At 46.8% G+C, this 22,116-nt stretch overlaps 1 protein-coding gene across 7 annotated transcripts in view; it reads right to left on the minus strand.

Annotated features, from left to right (window-relative positions):
- PLEC (plectin) overlaps positions 1 to 22,116 on the minus strand; it is a 1,447,724-nt gene that overhangs the window by 612,273 nt on the left and 813,335 nt on the right. The window contains exon 1 of one of the 7 annotated variants that reach the window (XM_069621872.1): positions 13,277 to 13,368. The exons of the other annotated variants lie outside the window; for them this stretch is intronic. Coding sequence (XP_069477973.1) covers positions 13,277 to 13,322 — 46 coding nt within the window. The 5' untranslated portion in view covers positions 13,323 to 13,368. Of the gene's footprint in view, positions 1 to 13,276; positions 13,369 to 22,116 lie in introns of those variants that run through there. 7 annotated transcript variants of the gene reach the window in all.

A 22,116-nucleotide genomic window follows, 5' to 3' on the forward strand; every position in this document is an offset into this window, starting at 1 on the left:
AAAAATTGCACCTCATCTAGAAGATTCTCTATGAATGATGGTGTTTTTTGATGAGCTGGTCCTTCCAGTTGTCCAGCTCGATCAGTAAATGTTTTATCATGATCTGCTGGATCTTACAGGGTTTTATTTTAGTAATGTCTTCATTGAAGCCTCTTCCCATACCACTGGGACAATCCCATGCTTTAAAGAAGCACTATAAAAGTGACAGAATGTCTATAAGAAAACAGAAGACATAGTTTTGGAAAAATTTTGTGGGACAGGGTCAAGTGAACAACCAGAATCCTTCGAAGAAGCAATCAAGAAGCCAAGCGCCACCCAGGTGTACATGAAAGTGACCTAAATAGGCGATTTCCAGGTGCTTGAGATCAGGGCTGAAATCTACTGCAGAATGAACGGTGAGCGCAGGCAGGTGCCAGTCGCTTAATTCATGTTCTTCAATCGTGCGAAAAGAAATAAATTAAATTATCTAAAAGAGATTACAATGGAGTTAGAAAAGGGCAGCTGAGGGTGGCGGCTAAGCTCCTCAATGACAGAAAACAGCCCCATTCATTCAAGGGATTATGGGAAAAAGTTCTCAATTTACAGTCATCTTTGCCAGCAGCAATTATCAGACATGAACTAGGGTCTACAGTTATTACAGATTAGAACTCTGTGTAAAAAGTTTATGCTGTATCAGAAAATATTGAGCCTCGTTTTTTTGAGGACATTGTTAGAACTGATGTCCAGGCATGAATATGTTTATGAGTCCTTTAATCAGTAAGAGATACAAAGACAGCAGGCACCCCCGTGAGAGGCAGGCTCCAACTGACCACACTGGAATGTACAGTAAAACGAAAACGCTCTAAATAGATTGCATGACATCACAATATCTCTAATCTGCTAAGTCTTAGTCTAATACATGTATGACCAATTAATGAAATATAAAAGATACACCAGAACAGACATTCAGCATATCTTGGACCATGCATCGTCTATAACTTTGCATAGATTTACTAGAGAGGGCAATAATTTACTGAATGAAATTGGTTGCAATTGGCAACATTTAACTGAATATCCAATTAGAGGGAAGTTAAAAAATAAATAAATAAATAAAAACTTCAAGAATCCGACTGGTGTTGCCAAAAGAATCAGACTTTGAATGATCCCCTATAAATTGAAATGCCATTCCCTGGCCAAATACAGCAGTATTTCCCCCAGTAAAAGACGTACATCTCATTCAAGTGCTTTCATTTGAATGTTCTCGCTTTTTTATGGACGCTGCGCCCCCAAAGGGGTACGAGTAAAGAAAAGTGGATGCACCGCTTGTGTCCAACATCAAATAGATTGGGAATTTTACAGCATTTGTTCCTGGAATGTGAGGTAAAAGGTATTCGCGGCTCTCAATATTAACAAAATGTGTACATAACGCCTAATAAATCTCAAACACCACTTATTAATTGGAGAACAAACTTTGCTGATATTTCCACTGTTAGTTAATGTGTAATTACAAGTCATCTAATTAGGAGAACATTATTTAATGAATATTTTTTATATTGTTTGATGAAATGTACCATACATCTAGTTAGGAGAAAATCTAATGACTATTTTATATTGTATGATGAAATGTAATTTAATGTACAATGCATCTAATTAGGACAAAATATATTTAATGAATATTGTATGATGAAACGACTTAAAGTAGAGTTGTTTTATTGACTATGTGAAAGGGTATTACAAAATTGTATCCTTTTAATGAACACCTTTGATTTCTTTTGAGTTATCAATTATATTGCCAAAATATATTTTTTATGGTTAATGTCCATGTTTAAACGTTCTTAGCTATTTTCTAAGAAGCAATTTGCGATCCTGAGTGCAGGTATATCACCATTGCCTCTCTGGGGTTTCAGGCATATCACCAGTGCCTCTCTGGGGTTTCAGGCATATCACTTTTGCCTCTCTGGGGTTTCAGGCATATCACCAGTGCCTCTCTGGGGTTTCAGGCATATCACCAGTGCCTCTCTGGGGTTTCAGGCATATCACCAGTGCCTCTCTGGGGTTTCAGGCATATCACCAGTGCCTCTCTGGGGTTTCAGGCATATCACCAGTGCCTCTCTGGGGTTTCAGGCATATCACTTTTGCCTCTCTGGGGTTTCAGGCATATCACCAGTGCCTTTCTGGGGTTTCAGGCATATCACCATTGCCTCTCTGGGGTTTCAGGCATATCACCAGTGTCTCTCTAGCGTTTCAGGCGTATCACCAGTGCCTCTCCAGGGTTTTTAATGAGCGCTGTAGGAGATTGATTACCTTTGCCACCCCTATCCACTCTTTGGAGCGATTTCCTTTTATCTTTTGGTAATCAATGGCATGGAATTGTCAAAAGTGGTCTGGATCGCATCCATCCAGAGCTAGCCGGTACGGTGAGGGTAACAAAGCCGGAAGACTGTTGGCATCCATAATAAAACTGGAGCGGGGGTTCAAGCCAATCACTTCCATCATGGGCAGGGATGGGTCAATACACACGAAACCAGACAAAATCAATGAAATCTTTTCAGATTTTTACTCCGGGCTGTATGGGAACACCGGCCACATGTCGGCGCCAGAACTAGTCCAATACATGTCCTCATTCCCATTGCCCAGGCTGGAACACGCGGATACGGAGGTGCTTGAAACCCCCTTCACGCTAGAATAAATTGTCCGAGCAATTAAGGACTTGACTGTTGGGAGGGCCCCGATGGCCTCCTGGCAGACTTCTAGAAATGCTTCTCCACCGAACTAGCCCCCACAATACTCGAGATATGGGAAACATCCTTGGCAACGGGCATACTCCCTGAATCTATGCGAGAAGCCACTTTAGCTGTACTACTAAAACCCCATAACCCCCGCAGGACACCAAGTCATACCGACCCCTATCACTTATCAATACCAACATGAAAATATACACGAAAGTCATAGCGAATAGACTTCTCCCTCACATGAACAAACTGATACACCCGGACTAATTAGGCTTTATACCTACCAGATCTACATCCCTGAACCTTAGAACACTCTTTGCAACCATCGCACAGCTTGACCCGATCGCAGACGCAGCAGCCATGTCGCTTGATGCCGAAAAAGCATTCGACTCAGTGTCCTGGGCATACATGTATTCGATACTAAAACACATGGGATTTGGCCCGCATTTCCGTAGATGTATTCAGCTGTTATATAAAGACCCCAAAGCCAAAGTACGCACTAATTGTAAGTTGTCCCCGGCCTTCGCCCTAGAAAGAGGCACGCGGCAGGGGTGCCTCCTATCCCCCCTAATTTTTGCTCTCACAATAGAGGGGCTAGCAGCATATTTACGTCACAAACACACACACTGGGGTATTCAAACTTGCAGATATCCCCAACTCATCTCACCTTTATGTAGATGATACACTGTTTTACCTGCGAGACCCAAAAACTAACCTGTTGCCGGTCATACAAGATGTTACAGAATTTTCCAGGTTGAAGAGTACCCAAGCCAAATCTAAAATCATCCCACTTACACCGCATGGCAAAGTTTCACCAGTCATGGCACAATTCCACTGGTCACCCAATTCCGCTCGATAACTGGGTATTATCATAGCCACGGAAGGAAATAAGCTATACGAGACCAACTATGTTCCGTACATCGCACAGATAGAAACTAAGCTAGCATTATAGAATAAGCTCCCTATTTCAATATACGGATGCATAGCGCTGCTCAAGATGGTGGTGGTCCCTAAGCTACTCTACCTGTTTAGCAATGTCCCTACATGGCCAGGTAGGGCCCTCTTTGAAAAGTTACAGAAAATGGCGTCCAAATGTGTGTGGGGTGAGGGTCCGGTTAGACAGTTGAGTGCTAAACTATGTGAGTATTTGTATTCTGGAGGCCTGGCTGCGCCGGACTTCGCCCTATATTACTATGCGGCAGAGGCACACTAGGCCAAATTCTGGTTTTCTGACACCATAGCATAAGCCCACATACAAGTCAAGAAACAATTGGCAGTCCCTAACGACATACGCTCCATGATATTCACCAGATCACCTACAAAGCCTGCAGGCCTTGACCCAGTGACCTGTACCATCTGAGCTTGGGCCGAGTTACATCATAGGGTAGGGTGCACATACCGATACTGGTCTCACACCCCTCTATGACACCATATATACCTGGCCCGCGCTCAAGATACCGCGATGCAATTGTTGTGGGATCCGGATAAAACTCAGGTACTGGGGGGACATGTTTCCAAATGCAGAGTTCTTACATTTGGACGTAGCTCACAGTAGATATGGTCAGGGCCTCATGGTCACTCTGCAATATCATCGTCTGAAGGCTGTGCTCAAGCACAACTGTCCGTCGTTCCCCGCAGAACCGCAGACACATCCATTCATACTTGCGATAATGGGACAGGCGGGATTTAAAGGGAGCATCTCAGACATTTACAGCAAAGTCCAATCACACACCCCCTCACAAAACACCATGAAATCCAAATGGGAAAGGGACTTGGAAACTGCGATTGATGACACGCAATGGTCCAGATACTGCCAATACACCAAGTCTGTGTCATTAAACGTCAATCTCAGACTTGTCCAATACAAAATATGAAACCATCTACATATTACGTAGTACTGGTATCGGATTGCCAGGTAATGAGCGCTGAGGTACTGTGATATATGAAAAACTAGGAACCTAGTAAGTTGGCTGCCGCACTGCCCGTTACTCACTAGGTTAATCCTAAACCTACAAACTGAACTCGAAACTAGTGCGTGAGCACGCGTGGTGCGCTGCCCATATATAGATGGTATGTAACTTGTTGATAACTGTAACTAAAGCATTCAACAGGTTAAATGAACAAAGAAGAGTCCAAATAAATCAATATTCAAAGTTTAATGAAAAATGATGGCCCTTCAGAAGCCAGAAGCGAACACGTGCTTCGACCGATTCTCGGTCCTTTTCAAGGCTGGGCCTAGTAAACACAGGTGATCTGTTGCCAAGTTGGCAAAAGGGATGATCATATATTTTGTGATGCTGTAGCAGCGCCTTGCTCCCTAGTTGCCCGTCTCAGGTACATGCGTCGACGCCTGTAGCATCAATCCTCTGAAACGTGCGAGGACTTGTGAATGTGGAGTGCCGTCACAGAGTAAACGGAATCAAAGAATAGAGTGCCCGATGAATAGTCTATTGAGCCCAAACACGTCCGTTCCTAACGCTGACATGGAGTGAAAGGCTTCAAATGCCTGAGCAGCATCCCCGAAGAATACGGTGTAGCCGAGGACAGAAATCATCTACACATAACCCCTGCTACAAGTGACCGCACCACGCAGTCCCTCTGCCCCAAATGTAGCCTACCCGAGGCCAACTCATTTCATATGTACTGGGAATGCCCACCGACAAAGCAATTTTGGGGAAAGGTGGCAGCCCGTATGAGTAATATACTGCAAACCCACATAGCGGACACACCACTAAAGTACCTCCTGGGCGACATTGGTAAGGTCCCAGACAGGATACGCAGACTTTTTTGGTAGCAACTGCGGTGGCCAAGCGCAATATTCTCAGACAATGGAAAGCTAAAACACCACCCACAAATCAAGCCTGGCTCCGTGGCCTAATTGATACATATGAATATGAAGAAACGTACGCAAGAGGCATTATCCCCAGGAATCGACCGAGAGACGTATGGGCCCCCCTGAGGCGATACCTGAACTCCACAACAAATGATCAGACCCGATCCTCGTGTATAAATGCATCGTCCTGTAGAAATGACCGATAACGTTTGTCTGAAATGCTAAACTAACTTTTGTTTTGTATTAAGGGATTACTGTTGCTAATGTTCTGGTCATGTCAGCTGGAAAATAAAGTTAAAAAAAAAAAAGTGGCCAAGATATGCTCAGTAACATTGTCAAGTGCTACATTGAGGTGTGATCTGTAGCAAAGAGATCTTGTGCTTCCATGAGGTCCACAGGTTGGAAAAGTATGGAACACCTACACAGATCTGCTCCACGGGGTAACGGTGATGCTAGATGGAGTGAGAGCAATGCACCCACGCTGTATGCACCCACTCTTAAGCGAGAGAACCACATATTAACAAGGATGCACCCCAGACTAACAGTGATGCCCCCAAGGAGATACCAAGGATAGTATACCGTCATTTCATCGCGGCACTTTTCATCGCAGGGTTTTTTGCCGCAATTTTTTTTCGTAAAAAAAAACAATCGCATTTTTTGGGAGGATAAATTTTTTCAAAAATGGGTTTGGGTGTTCAGGATGTAAAAAAAAAAAAAAGAAAGGGGGGTTTGGGGGGGGTTACCCCTCCAAAAACAAACAAAACAAAAATAATTAAATCGATGTTTTTTTCTAAAAGAAAATTGCAGCAAAAAACACTGCGATGAAAAGTGCCGCGATGAAATCACGTAGAACCACCAAGGACGCTGTGAAGTAAGAAGAATGCTGAGTGTAGCGTCACTGATGTAGCACATACAAATAACACCCAGAAACACCAACAATGCACCCCCACTGAACGCCTATTTTTGCATTTTGTCCATAGATAGCACAGAATGTTCGCCTCGCTGCTTCTTGGAGCTATAGAGTAATAGCTGTTCAGAAGAAGATACGAAACCTGCAACAGAATAATCCTCTCTCTGTGCCGAAGGAGAATTTAGCAAGTGCCAGCATTTTAGATCAACAGTGACGTTTTAGTAAACGAGAGGTAGGTATTATGGGCAGAGGGTGAGAGTTTCAGAGGTGAGATGCCAGCCACAAGACTGATTTGCCGCCAATTCCTGCTCTGTAATATAGCAACAATAATGGACCACATAGTGATTATAACACATTTTAGGGCAGAAATATTGCCCCATGAATGTGCACCATGATCTGAGACCAAACCCTAAGAAAAGTTCTTAGGTTGACGTTTAGATATATAGCACCTTTTGAATTCCCATATGCTGACTGTCAGTGAACAAAACCACCTGACCTAGATATGTCAGTGAACAAAAACAAGTGGTCCAGATATGTGATGTCATCAATGACATTTGTGATGTCATCTTGAGCGTTAGTCTTGGCAGTGCACGGTGGTGGTGTGAGTTATGATTGCTTAGCTTACCATAACTGGCAAATTTCTGAGGTTTTTCGGTTTTACTTTTAACCATAATGTGCCTTTAACAAGGTTTTTTCAGTGAATTTCATGGGTTTTTATTTTCCTACAACTTACTAATATCATACTTACCCAATATAGCAACATTTGTGTCCAATTTACAAAGGTTCACCTTAAAACTCTGCCATTTCCCTACCTTCTAGTATCATTTTTAACACTGACGTCATCGCAGACCTTCCAGAAAGTGCCACATTACCATGCGCTCACGCATGGCATGATGATGTGTCCACGAATGCGCCTACGCTTCGCGGTTCGGAACTGCATTTTCTACTGATCTAGCAACTTTCAAGCTCAATATGCGCCCTTGCACAGCTCCTCCACCTATACATTATCCATTAACAATCTAGTACAGAGCACATATCTGGAAGAATATTAGCAACACTGCTATTTATCTTAAAAATAGCATCAGCTATTGCCATCCCTCCTGCCCACAGGCCACCAGCACCACCAACTGGAGGCCTTACATAATAGAAAGGTGCAGTACTTCCAAAGATAATGAAGATGGCCAAGAATATGAGGTAGAGGAAGTGCCTACCTGTAGCACCCAGAGACAATCATGGGTGTGGCAGTTCTTTACCCCTGTTGGGAATGTACCAAAGGCTAAAGCTACCAAAGTGAAATGCACTGAGTGCACTCGGTCGCAGACAACCTGGGCAGTACTCCTATGGGACCACCTCCATGCACTGCCACACCAAATTCAACCACTGCAATGCTCTCAGAACAGTTGTTCCTTTCTTACGAATGAGTAGGCTGTCTAACTCCACCCCATCTGCCTCAACCAATGCTGTAACCACACAGCCTATTCTGTGGGACACAAAATCTCACCAGCTACCTTGCAAGCAATAAAATAAACTGTTGATCCATATCTTTCGAAGAAAACGGTTCTCTGCATATACTGCAACACACCACTCTGCAGGGGGCAGCAATTTTGGGGTGCTTTCGAAGCTGTAATCAAGGAGCATGAGAAACACTGCCCACTACCTTAGAAGTAACACACGCACAACATCTTCCCCTGCCCACCGTCCCCTCCATATTAGTACTCTGTTCCTATTCTCTCATTTCCCTCCCCACCATACGTTCTAGCCTCACCTACAAAAAAAAAATACACCAAACAACAAAAAAAGAAAGCTTCCTTTAGGAACCACCTTTCACAGTTAAAAAATAGAACTAAAAAAAATAAATTACAGACTCCATCTACTTTACATTTCTCAGTAAAGTACACAGACTCAATAAGATTTTCCAACATGTCCATTAGCATTTTGTGTTATGCTAATGGGAATAATGTGGCGTTTTTGCAACGATGGCCACCATGGAAAGAGAGGGCAGGGCTGCAAACTGAGCCCCTATTCCCTTTCCATGGCAGCCTGCAGAAGTCGAAGAGAGAACCCTGTGACCATATTACCACAGGCACATTTTTCTTCCCCACATAGCCGGTCCCAGGTGGACATGGCCACTTTTACCCCATTTGTCGTCCCTCCGTTCAATGGCCAGTAGCCAGATTGCCCCGGTCATGACCTTATGCCATGACCCAGACAATCAGGTCACTGCCCATAACCACAGGCTACACCTTAGTCACCAAAGTTATATCACTATTTCTTGTACCTACATTATGACACTTGTCAAAACAAAAAAAAACACGGGCACATTTGCAAACCCATGCTTTAAGGTCCTTACCAATGCTCCTTAAACGAGTTTGCTTGAAAACCGCCCACGTTTTATTTTTTCAAAATTGTCAAAATGTACATACAATAGTCATGTAACTTAGCCCCCACTTGACAAAACCCATTCAGACTTTACACACACATTCAAGGTTGGGTCTATAATCTTTCTGGAAACCTTTGCCACATTTGTCAAACGGCAACAAAGTTATAAGCCATCTAAATATGTTGAGACCCCCCTCTAATTTAGCCCCCTCTTGAGAAGATCCCACCAAACTTTACAAAAACATTTATATCGAGATTTAAAATCGTTTTGCTAACTTTTGTGCAGATTCGTCAGCACCACTTTTATAAGCCTTTACAATATTTTCGGACCCCCCTCTAATTTTACAAAACCACTCCACACTTTCCAAAACAATTTAGAATCAGGTCTAGAATAACATTCCAAACATTCATGCAGTTTCATTGAGTGGTGCAAACGTTATAAGCAATCAAAAACTGATTTTCACCAACCCTGTAATGCAGAAATAGGCATAGACGTCCCGAACATCTGAAGTGTTTTTGCGAATATCACAGGACTGTACCCGAACATACGGACTGTTCACGGACTTGACTTTGGGAATGAAAAACACCTGTTTTTTGGCTTCTTACAGCCATATCCCATACCATCCTCATCAACCCTCACCTCCCCAGAGATTATTTGATAAGTTTGACAAGTGCAATGTTGTGTTTTTTTATGTTTTACCGCGATGTTCGCGGACAACTGCGTCTCGCCCACGAATCCAACATGGCAGCCGTTTCCAAAAATCTGATGCACTTCACGCTTTTCACCATCCAATCAGTGGGCATGTCCAATGTCCGCGGACATCACGTCGCCCTCTAGGCCAATTGGATACCCGTCCATGGACCGAACAGGGAAGTGAGTCCGCAGACCGAAACCAGATATCACAAAATTTAAAAGAACTACTGGACGGATTTACACCAAATGTACAAAAGCACGCTCGGGACCAAGCTGCAAATTTGGGGAAAATCCGTCCAGTGGTTTTGGCTGTAGAAGTGAGCACAACATTTTTTCCATTGTGTCTATGGAAAAAAATATATTTTGGGAGCCCCCCTTATAACTTTGTCCTCCCCCCTTGACGAACCCTCACTAAACTTCACAGAATCAATCTGATGGGTCATATTTTTTTTGCAAAGTTTGGTAAGGTTTCTTCCAGAGGGGGGGGGCGGCGGCAAAGTTATAAGTCGCCCAAAAAGTGCTTTTCCTATGGGTTGAGCAACACAACCATAACTACAGGGCGACTGCAGTCTCTGTAATAAATACATGTATATATAATACAAATATTTAAAAACACTGGACATTAACAAAATAATAATAATGTTGTTGCCATTAATCAAATTTCGTCTAAATCTTTCATATTGCCACATTACATTTGGTGATGTACAATTAAAACAGATACTTTTCTGTTAGACAAAAATATTATGCATAAAGAAAACGTCAACGCAATGTGTTTCAGCCTCATCAAGCCAACAATATGTTGCTCCCTTAGTGTGTGGTGGCCTTCATCAGGACAAGCATAATTGACAGGCAATAAAAGCCCTGCGCCTTCTAGTCATCCTTTGACCCATTAGAAGAATTGAAAAATGAAGACTGTATATCTAGGTATTTTCCTCCAATGATATTGACGCATCCGTTTCTGGTATGTCAGGATCGAGTTTCCAGGCACCACATTATAGAAAGCAGGTCATGGGTGCATCCAGTGTCACATCAAAGCCTGTGGAGACTCATCAGCTTCCGTGCTGGCATGTCAAGGCCTGCACTGCCACGTCAGCTTCTGTGTTGACATGCCATGGCCTGTGCTTACATGTCACAGGTGCCTGCACTGTATCATCACCTTCCGTACTGCATTTCAGCCTTTGTCCTGGCATGTCAGAGGGCCATGCACTCAGAATACCATGTCAGCTTCCATGAAGGCATGTCAGAGCTTCTGCTGTCATTTCAGCTTCTGTCCTGGCACGTCAGAGGTGTCTGCACCGGCATGTCAGCTTCCGTGCAGACATGTCTGTCCTGGCACGTCAGAGGTGTCTGCACCGACATGTCAGCTTCCGTGCAGACATATCAGCTTCAGTCCCGGCATTTCAGGGTGTCTGCACTGGCATGTCAGCTTCCGTGCAGACATGTCAGCTTCTGTCCAGGCACGCTAGGGGTGTCTGCACTGGCATGTCAGCTTCCGTGCAGACATGTCAGCTTCTGTCCAGTCACGTCAGAGGTGTCCGCACTGGCATGTCAGCTTCCGTGCAGACATGTCAGCTTCTGTCCGGGCACGTCAGGGGTGTCCGCATTGGCATGTCAGCTTCCGTGCAGACATGTCAGCTTCTGTCCGGGCACGTCAGGGGTCTCTGCACTGGCATGTCAGCTTCCGTGCAGACATGTCAGCTTCTGTCCGGGCACGTCAGGGGTGTCTGCACTGGCATGCCAGCTTCCGTGCAGACATGTCAGCCTCTGTCCGGGCACGTCAGGGGTGTCTGCACTGGCATGTCAGCTTCCGTGCAGACATGTCAGCTTCTGTCCAGGCACGTCAAGGGTTTCTGCACTGGCATGTCAGCTTCCGTGCAGACATGTCAGCTTCTGCCCGGGCACGTCAGGGGTGTCTGCACTGGCATGTCAGCTTCCGTGCAGACATGTCAGCTTCTGTCCAGGCACGTCAGGGGGGTCTGCACTGGCATGTCAGCTTCCGTGCAGACATGTCAGCTTCTGTCCCGGCATTTCAAGGGTGTCTGGACTGGCATGTCAGCTTCTGTCCGGACACGTCAGGGGTGTCTGGACACGTCAGGGGTGTCTGGACCGGCATGTCAGCTTCCCTGTAGACATGTCGGCTTCTGTCTGGTCACACCAGGGTGTCTGAACTGGCATGCCAGCTTCTGTGCTGCCATCCCAGCTTCAGTCCTGGCATTTCAGGGGTGTCTGGACTGGCATGTCAGCTTCCGTGCTGTCACCCCTGCCCCAGTCCCAGCATGTCAGGGGTGCCTGGACTGGCATGTCAGCTTCCCTGCAGACATGTCAGCTTCTGTCCGGGCACATCAGGGGTGTCTGCACTGGCATGTCAGCTTCCGTGCTGTCACCCTTGCTCCAGTCCCGCCATGTCAGGGGTGTCTGCACTGGCCTGTCCGCTTCCGTGCTGCCATGTCAGGGCCTGCGCCTGGTGTTTGATTGACGCGGGAGGTTGAAGCTGCCCCTCAGGAGTGCTGCAGTGCTATACATCCTGCGAGCTGCAGCGTGCAGACGGGACGCCCCTACCCCAGCCGCCAGCGTGTGGAGAGACCCTGAAGCTGCACGGTAAAGTAGCAAGCCCCACTCCTCCGTCCTCATATCCAGGACTCCTCTCCCGCCCTCATATCCAGGACACCTCTCCCGCCTGGGCGTGGCGGGACTGCGGCAACAGCAGCACCCACGGACTCTGGACAGCACACACCTGCTTCCCAGCACCCCTCTCAGGCATGACAGCCTAAGCCTGGTCATCACATGCGGGAGAACACCCATTGAGCAAGCAGGGGCCCCTGCAACTGGAGAGGGCAAGAGAGGTGGTTGCCCGGAAACCAGGGTAACATCAAAAAATGCAGGCACCGCCAACCTCAGCCGTCAATACAAACTGGGAAGCGCTGGGCTGTGAAGATGGCGCAGCCCGCCATGCCACCGCCTGCAGGCATGGCATGCTGAGGAAGAGGTATGAGTGCAATCTCACGTCCAGTGCGGACACACTTATATAACGGAGATGGAAAACTACAACTCCCAGAATGCAAAGTAAAAAGAAATAGGTCAGGGCCAACTACTACCATGTGAGGTGGAGTGGTCACGTGATCTCGGCAGAATGGCCCCTGTTTGGGCCACCCCGCGAGAACCGAACACCGTAGTGTAGCTTTAATGCAAGACACCCCGGATCTGAGGTGACAATGTGCATCAACAAACGCAGGTACCCCAGAAATGAGAAACCAAGACCCTGCCCACAGGTCACGGCTCTCGAGAGCAGGCGGCCGCTCACCTCACGCAAAACTAAAAAAAAGCAGGTGGCTGTAGAATTATGCAGGAGGCATTCGCCCCTCACTAACTTATTATGACCCATTTTGCCCCGGAAACCCAACACCACACGTACCAGAATGCAATGCAGATAGGGGCTGCTCGCATATGTGGGGGGCAAGGGTACTAAATGCCCGCCTCTCATAGTGCAGAACTCCCCCCCCCCCCCCATGGCACGTTCTCGCCGTCCACACGTACATGTCTGCTCGCTTCCCAGCCCCACGCACATGGCCGGGGGAACGCGCTAAGGGCCGATAAGAGACCAGGACCCCGAGAAAGTACACACCACTCGACCCCCTCCCGTGCCCACGCGGATCCCAGTTCAGGTGCTTGGGGCATCGCAGAGCTGGGTGGCGGGGTCACGGTTAATGCAGTGGTTAAGTTGAAGGTAAGGCATGCCCCCCTGGCCTTACCTTTCAGAGAGCTGATCTCGTGCTGGATGCAGCGGGAGGGGTCCATGCCGTGTCTGCTGCAGCGCCCGCACTCTCGGCTCCCTGCACTGGCCGCGGCGCTCTGCCTCCCTTCCTGCCCCCTCCCCTCGCGGGGACTCTTCCCGATGCACCAATCAGGGGCGGGCTCAGAGGATATGGGGTGGGATACCGGCCCATGCGTGCACGGGGAGTCCTGCTGCACTGGGAAGGATGCGGCAGACAGAGCCTGGGAACATGAAGGGGTCTTTAGAGTTTAATAGCCGGGGGGAGGGGGTGTTCACAACACGCCCTGCAGCAGGGGGACCCTGGCGAAGACCCCAAGAGTCAGAGATCGGAACGTGGAACTTCAGACTCGCTCGGCAACTGTGGTCGCCCCCCCCCCCCCCGTACCTGCATTACAGCGGAGCCTGTTATCCCCAGCTCTGTCTTTGCTCCCGTAATACTGCCATGTAGTACCCCCGGACACGGGTCGGTCTCCTCTTATTGAACACACACTGGGGGCATTGCTTATAAAGTGTCGCCCCCAGGGGAGTTGGTAGGTCTGGAAAAGACCCGGGCTAAACTGATGTCGGAACTGTTGGTACTGGGGGCTAGCTAGTCTTTTGGCTGTAGCTCCTGAGATTCTATCCGGGGCTACAACCAAAAGATCAGGGGCTATAGCCCCTTTAGCCCCCCCCCCCCTAGCAACGCCCCTGGTCGCCCCCACAGGCTCCTTGAGCAGGGGGAGGCGGGCGACACTCGCACACGGGGTTAACATGCCACTAAGGGCTGCCCTCCTGAGCGATATGCATCTATTTATTTCATGTCTGGTATTGTGTAAAGCGCTGCGAGCCCGTCTTTGGCCGCTAGGAGCTCAGTGGGTTAACAGGACGAGTGGGGCACGCATCCGAGCTGTGCGTCAGGTGCAGCCATCCAAGAAAACAACGACCAGGAAATGACCTGTCTCTAGTCACAACAACCGAGGAGCTGCTTTCTGATTGGCGGGCCGAGTTATTGACCTCAAAAGCCTCCCTGCTTTTCCTCGCAGAGTCAGTCTACGCCACTATTTGCGAGTCCCAGTGCCCGCTTTTCGGCAGCACCCCTTGTGTGTGTATTGCCCTCAACGCATCATTGTGCATGCACCCCCCATGTGCAGCGATGGCACGAAATGAGCCCCACAATAGAGGCTACACAAGTTCTCTGCCCCGAGGAGAAGGATCGACCCAATTAAATCACAGGAGACGCTGCCCTCTGTCACTCATAATTAAACCAGGCTCATTAACAAGCTGTACTGACTGGGGTAGCCCCCTCCAACACTGTGCAGTCCCCTGACCCACCACTGCGTGAGTTCAAACGCCCTGGATCCAACGTCACAAGATCCAGGTCCGTTTTTCCAACTTGCAGAGCAAAGCATTCTAGACCTTGTAGTCTTGCTCAGAAAGGTATACACAAACCCAGTCACTTTTGGCATATATTTCTGCCTCTTTTCGTTGTCATTAGAGCAGGAAATTCCCCGTTTTAGTCTTTAACCAAGCAATGTTTCTTTGAATGTAGAGCATGGGCGAATAAAAGGCGTGCACTTTTAATTCTTCCTGCTTGCGTGAGCAGTACAGACAATCTCATCTTTACGTAAACACGATGTATCTTCATTAAAATAACCGGTTTGTTGACACGTAAACTAGGTCGCAAACATAGATGGTCCAACTGCAAACTGATCATAACTTTATTTTAAACGTTTGGACTTTTTTAATGATGCAAGCGCCCCGAAGCGGGACATTCCGGCGCAGCACGTTTCGACGCAGCTCTAATTCACATAGATGACATCATTTCTCAGTGGGCCCGAAGGTCACTTGTGTTGCTCACACTCCACAAATGTGCATAATTTGCATAGCTCCGCCCACCTTACTAAAAGGCCAAAATGCGCTGTGTGCCACCACGCTGAGGACAATAACATCAGAATTGGAAACAAGCACCGTTCCCTTGTATTTACATTTTTGCAGCCGTGTTTAATAGCACAGATAAGTGCATTTGGCCCCAATAGCAGTGACACTCAGTTGTGACGTGTGATTGGTTTGAAAGACAAGCACTTCATCTTGTTTGCGTCACTTGGCTCACTGTGCACTGCCTTGTACCTTTGAGTTACCCTATACAAGGTATTCAATAGTGATTAAACCACAGCGGGGTGCCTTGTGATCTTGGGCAAAACTGTTCTGAGAACATGTATTCACTAGCAGTGACTTTGGTGACAGACTGAAATATCCATGATGAATATGGGCCTGATTCACAGAATTATTTGCACTGTAAAAGTGACTTTGCACTACTGACACACACCCTGATTCATGGAACTGTGCAAAGTGTATTTGTGCAGTGCAACGTTCGTGCAAAGTCATTCTGCACTGCAAAAAATACACTTTGCACAGTTCCATGAATCAGGGTTTGTGTCAGTAGTGTAAAGTCACTTTTCAGTGGTGCAAAGTCAGTTTGAAACGTGCAAAATATTCCATGAATCGGGTCCTAATTGTGTTGGTGGGGGCAAACACAATGATCCAGACTTACAATGAACCCAATTGTAAACGCTTGAAAATCTGTGATTTATTTATTTATTTATTTTTTTAGAAATCAGCACTGAGCATTTCTTGTTCAAGAACAATTACCCGTGTGTCTGCTCTCAAAGCACGTACATCCTTTCTTTTAAGCCACTATAGCTATGAAAGGGTCGCTTTGCCTGTACAAGCGTCACGACTTTAGTAAGCGATGACCTTGTTCCTCGGCCTGCCCTGCTCGGGGGTTTCCTATGCACCCGAATATTAACGTTTGCTGACATTTATTGCCAGCCAAAGCAGTAAACAGTATATATAAGAACACCACAAGCTCAGTACATGTAACTGTAAAGGGCTCCATGTACTGAGCGCGTAGAGTTACGACTTGCACCTACTATTAATCACACTCTTTTAAATTCTGGAAAAACGCTTGGGGGTGAATCTGTTTTCATAACTTAAAAGTAATAACCCAATCCAACATGGCCGCCGAGGGAAATGGAAAGGAATCTCAAACGAATGATCCTCCTTTCTATGTTTATGGAGTTTGGGTGGCTGGGCAGCGTGCCCCCAGAGCACCAGAGAAGACAGGGATGGTCAATGGGTATTCGGTAGGTGGCGGCATAGCAGTGGGGTGGCAACCAACTGCTTGTTCATAATGGGGCCTTGTATCAGCACGTCTACCCACATTCTGGGCAGCCTGGCTGGCTAAGGCGTGGCACTGGGTTCCTAATTAGGAAAGCACATGGGACAAGAAGGAGAAAGATCCGACCCTACTGCTCAGATGCCTAACCCCCCTTGTTTCCAGGAGCACCCTTCCTTACAGCAGCTCTGGCCTCCCCAGTCCTGGGAGCCTTCCAGGGCCTCACATGGTCACGACCCGGCCGCTTCTTCCACTTTCTCCCCGAGTCAGGCCTTGAAGCCAGCGGTTCCATCGCTCATGCATATTTAAAGTGCCGGCTGGGGTCACGGCAGCTCTTGGCTGTCAGCAGTCTCTCCTGAGACTGCTTCCCTTCTGCTGCTCAGCAAAGCCTGGTGCCAATTCGGTGGAGGCCTCAAATATGCAGAGGCGAGCGAGATTTAAACTGATTCCAAACGTGCAGGCGTTGCCAAAGCTAACTAGCCTGTCTTACTTCTTTTTATTCATTTATTTTAATTTTATTTATTTATAAGGCACTGAAAGCCCACAGGCATCAGAGCGCCAAAACAAAAAAACATCCCTCTGTCTTTCTGCATAAGAACACGTGTGCGGTGTGCACAATGTATGACGTGTTGTTCTCGGAGTAAGGCCACGATTGTGTACGGTTTTTAATTATAATGACTGCATCTCTAAGCGTGTAAGTGTTTAATACAGAAGGATTATAAGCCTATGGCTTGTTAACAGTTGTGGAAAGGCACGTTTTAGTTTTGGCTATTAAGTGAGGCTTCAGCGCCACATATAAGCCAAAACTATTGCTCTGGAATACACCTAGGCGGAAGATGAGATTTGAAGAGGGACACACAGCTTGTGTGTCTTGTTTGATCTTTATTTATTTACCCACCCATTGACTGCCATGGTCATCCCTATGGCCATTCCCACCCACTACCCTCCCCTTCCCGCCCATCACATTTCTTCCTGGGAATTCTGAACTGGCTATATAACACATTAACAACAAACTTTGTAATGCATAGATCCAGCCAGTAGTGTTTCTAAACTGTCTTTTCAGAGTTAATGGATACATTGTGGCTGTACATGTGCTCTTGGTGTAATAAAAATGCCTTAACCAAGTGTGCCTTCAACCACTGGATTTATAAACAATATGTGTGTCCTCGCACAGACCTCTCTTGAAAAGCAATCATTAGCAAGGGCAACAGTTTTTGCTTTAGGCATTTGCGAGGCACTGACATCATATAGCAAGGTACTTGCACCCTTTTCCAGATGTTTATTTAATTAATTTATTTTGCAATTTTAACGCGCTCACACATCCCGGGGTCATCAAGGCGCTGTTACAGGAATATGTCTTAGTTCGGTATTTATAACTTGCTTAATACCCAGAGGTTTCTAAGCGCGGACCCGGGGATCAAACCTGTGTTGCTCCGTGCTGTCTTGTTTCTAAGGCGAGCACATTGCCGCTGAGCTATCCTCCCGGGACATGTTGGAATCTTATTGCCAGGAAATATACCATTATTGAAGTACCTGGCAAATCCTGATCGCATGCCCAAGCAAAAGCGGTACCTGTTGGCTTTGCCAAGTCTTGTTCCAATTCTTATTAAGACCATGTTTTTCAAGGTTTATTTTAAGCATTTACACGCAGCAGGCACCAGCAAGGGAGACTAGGGGGACTGACATCTCATCTGGAAACCGCAACGAATGCCTTTGCATTATTATTATTTCACTGCTTGCAACTGATTTCACTTTCACACCAAACAATGTATCCCTTTCGTAAAGCATAACAGAACTGATGGGCACCGATAAGAACATGGGTACACCTACTATATTCATCACTTTAGATCAACTATAAATCTCCGTATCTGGGAGCCAGAACGTTTTCTTCCCGGGCCTAAACAGGGGGGGGGGTGTCTAACAATCCACTGTATTGCCCACAAAGCAAAACAAATCCCCATGTCCTGTACGGACCACATATCCCATCTTGCACCCCCTTATCGGGGGTTTTCACTCACAATTGAGGGTGACAGTTGTTGCGCATGTGTCACATTTTAGCTTATTTTGATGTATTTCAGAGAGGTGTTTTTGGTACTTTCAGTCACTCAGAAGAACTGAAGGTGGTTGCCAGGATCTACAGACATAGGCCATCTAGTCCTTCACATGCCAGAGATACTTATGACCAGAATCAACATAGAAGTTCTTCTCAGCCAGTCAAGACAGCTAGGGAAAATTCCAGCCACCTCTTTAATTACATTGTTGCAAGAGGAAGTCAGACAGTTCTATCAATACACATGTGGAAGAAGTCGTTTTAGTTTTACAAAGTGCAAATCATTCCTGCTTAACATTTTGGGAATGAAGGACTTCCTGTCCTGGACAAAACAAATCCTGTAAATCAGTAGTTAGGGGAGAGGCAATGGGGAATTCTCCGGCCATTTGCTTTTCAAATCTAGGTACAGAATGAAGCCAAATCAGCCAGCTGCATTTGTAAATCCAGGCACTAGGGGGCGGGCAGGAGGGACATTGAAATGATGCACCCTGAAAGGGCCTTGGGACTGCCCAGCTGCGAGACACGGAATAGTCCCCATCTGTCTATGACTCCATGGCGGAAGATGGGCGCAGCCCTGCCCTCTGAGTCTCATAAGCTACTGTACGATGTCCAATGGGCTAGGGCAGGGGCCTTCCACTCTGGTCCCCAGAATCAAAAGCTTGTCCAGGCTTTCTGGATACTCGCGCAAAGTATAATTATATGCTGTGTAGTCCAGGGGCGGTCCAGACCCCTTTGACTAGGGTGGCCCAAGTGGGGCACTGACCTATGCAGGGGTGGCATGAAGTACAAGCACGCATAAACATAATGCTCATAGTTTAGGATACTGGGGTGGCAACTGGGGTGGCCAATCAAACTCCAGGTGTAGCTTGCGCCAATCCCGGGACCCGTCCTTGGTGTACCCATTGGTAATACCGAAACCCGGCGTGATTGCGGCTCTGTATGATTAAAGTTAGCTACCTCCCGCTGCTAAACCCACCCCCAACCGGTGTTCTCATTGAATGAAGTGCCAACCCCTCAACCTCTTTGGAGATCAAAGTTGGCGACCATTGTCCCTCTAATCCCACCAGAGAAAATATGTGACTGGAAAACAATGCCCAGTGCAGGGCTTTATAGCAGCAGTTCGTGCCTTTAAGATTGCAAAGCTGCTCATTGGCCCCATGTTATATCATGTTATGACGTTACAGGGATTCATATATTTGTTATCTAGTGCCGAAATCCTACAGGTGCTAGATACTGTAATAATGACTGGTAATGTTACCCATTTCTAATGGTTCCATGTGATAATGTTGCTGTAAAAAAGGTCACCTACTGACCCCTAAAATGATTTCTCCAAATATTCTAGGAGGGGTATCATTGTGTATTATTACCCCCAATCCTAGAATATTTGGGGAAAATGTTTGATTGTCTGGAGGGTGCAATTTTAGGGAAATGTTGCCACCCGGCGGACATGTTCACAGCGACGTTATCACTGGATCTGGTTTAATGGCACTCAATTTACTGACCTCAGAGGATGGAAGGCTGAGTCGGCCAAGATGGATTCCAAAGTTGCAGTGTTTAGCTTTAGCCAACAACGTGTTTCATGCTAACGCCCCGCCCCCATACCCTACTTTAATGAGTCTGGATCTACAGACGAAGGGCGAGTGGCTAAAACGCCATTACTGGTGTAAAGCGTCACATGACATGTGGCTACTTGCCAGGACTGGGGTTATTATAGGGGCCCAAATTCTCAGTTGGCCTAATTCTCCTGAGTAATTATTTTGGGGTGACACACAGTTACTTAGGTAATCTACAGCGATTACCGCGCCCGCATCTGCACGTAGTCATGTGCAGGTGCACTCAGTTACCACACGTAAAATACACACTCTCCTCAGGGTGTGTCCCATTACTACTTTTCTTGTTGATCTCACACAAGAAGCAACAATTCCAGCCAAATGTAGAAAGAAAGAATGTCCTGGGACCAGGAACTTTCACTTTAAAAGCAATGATGGCAAAAAAGTGACTGTGACGAATAAACTTCTGGGAGCCAGTGGTCCAGGGATGAATACCAGTTTCTGAACCATCAATCAGCCCCACACCTCTAGTACACCAGAAGGCATCCAAACAAATTGGAAACACAGGTAAGTTATAAACCGCCTTGTCCAATTTTGGTAACGTGGACAGAGCGGCAGGCTTATCTCTGCAAGGTTGTGAATAGTTGGTTAGTTGAAACACAGCGAAAATACAATTATTACACAATTATAAAAGGGACTGTCCAGTCAAGATTGTATACAAATATCTACTTTATTATTATTCAACAGACAGTTCTAGCACACTACAAAATACAACCCAACCTGTAATGGAATGCAGAGGACAGACAGTTTCAAGAAGGAAAAGTGATGCACTCTGGATACTGTCAGAAGTGTAGTGTGTAAAGTAATTAATCGCAATAGTTCAAAGATACTTGGTTTCAGCACAAACAGAGCAATGGGTCATAAAATATAATTAGGGTCCTTCGGGGAAGGACCAGGGGGACAGAACCATAATGTATCTAGTGCTTGTAGAAGGTCTCGGTAGTCGATAGGGTCGAGTCAGTTGAAGGGCGCTTTGCAGCTCCTGTGACAGAGTTCAAGATGGGAGACGCCTGCGGTTATCAGGCATCAGGCAGTTCGCTGAGCGAGACTGGGCGGACCGCTCCATACTGGCCTGCAAGATGGATCGGGGTCAGGAATTGTCTCAGTGCTGGTTTGGCTGGTCTGAAGCACTGGTCGAGAGCATCCGGCATGACAACAGTCAGCGGTGCAGTCAGTTGCAGCTCGAGGGGTTCGACTGACATGACAATCCTTTAAGGCGGATGCTGGTTCATGCTTGCCGATGCACTCCTCTTAACATCTTCACTGGGCTTGTGTCGTCCTTTAAGGTGGACGGCCCAAAGCTGAGGAGAGTGTTGCAGGCCACTTCCTTGTCCTTGGTTTGGTTCAGAGACTCTCTGGCACTTCCTACCTAGGAAGCTTGCTGCAGAGCCTAGCAGGGCACGCTGTGTGCTAGCTGGATCTGGTTCAGGAGCTGCTGGGGGGGGTCCTCTGGATTCAGTATGTCCCTCTGTTCTCTGGGAAATATTGAGGGGAGGGATCTTGCTTCCCTCTTTGGAAATCCTAGCCTTCCTTCACTGGTGGAAGCTGTAAGGCAGACTGTACCTTCAGCCAGGGTCCAAATGAGTTCTTCTCGTTACTCCTTGCAAAGTCTTCAGATATGCCCAAAAGAGGGACTCAACCCCCTTTTAAAGCCAAACGGGCTCCAGTGATTAGTGTAGGCTAAGCCTACCTTAACGAACAAATCATGGGTCCCCACCAACAATCTCCTGTATGCGTGAGGTCATAACCACAGTGCTTTGCAACAGAAAAGGTAAAGGGGATGTAAACATGTAATGCTAAGTCCCACCCATCACCCTGTCTGTTGTGGATAAAAAGGGTCTCTCTGGTTAATTGAGCTCTCTGTGGTTGCTGATTAAAGTGGCAGGTCTCTCTTGATGCTGCAGCAGGACCAGACTTTTGGTCTCCGACAAACCACGTACTCGAATCTTCTGAATGGGGTTAGCCTGCAGGGATGACTACAGTAAATACATAGTTCCAGACAT

Source organism: Ambystoma mexicanum, chromosome 5q (genome assembly GCF_040938575.1).
Source record: "Ambystoma mexicanum isolate Mex_15411 chromosome 5q, UKY_AmexF1_1, whole genome shotgun sequence".
NCBI lineage: Eukaryota > Metazoa > Chordata > Amphibia > Caudata > Ambystomatidae > Ambystoma > Ambystoma mexicanum.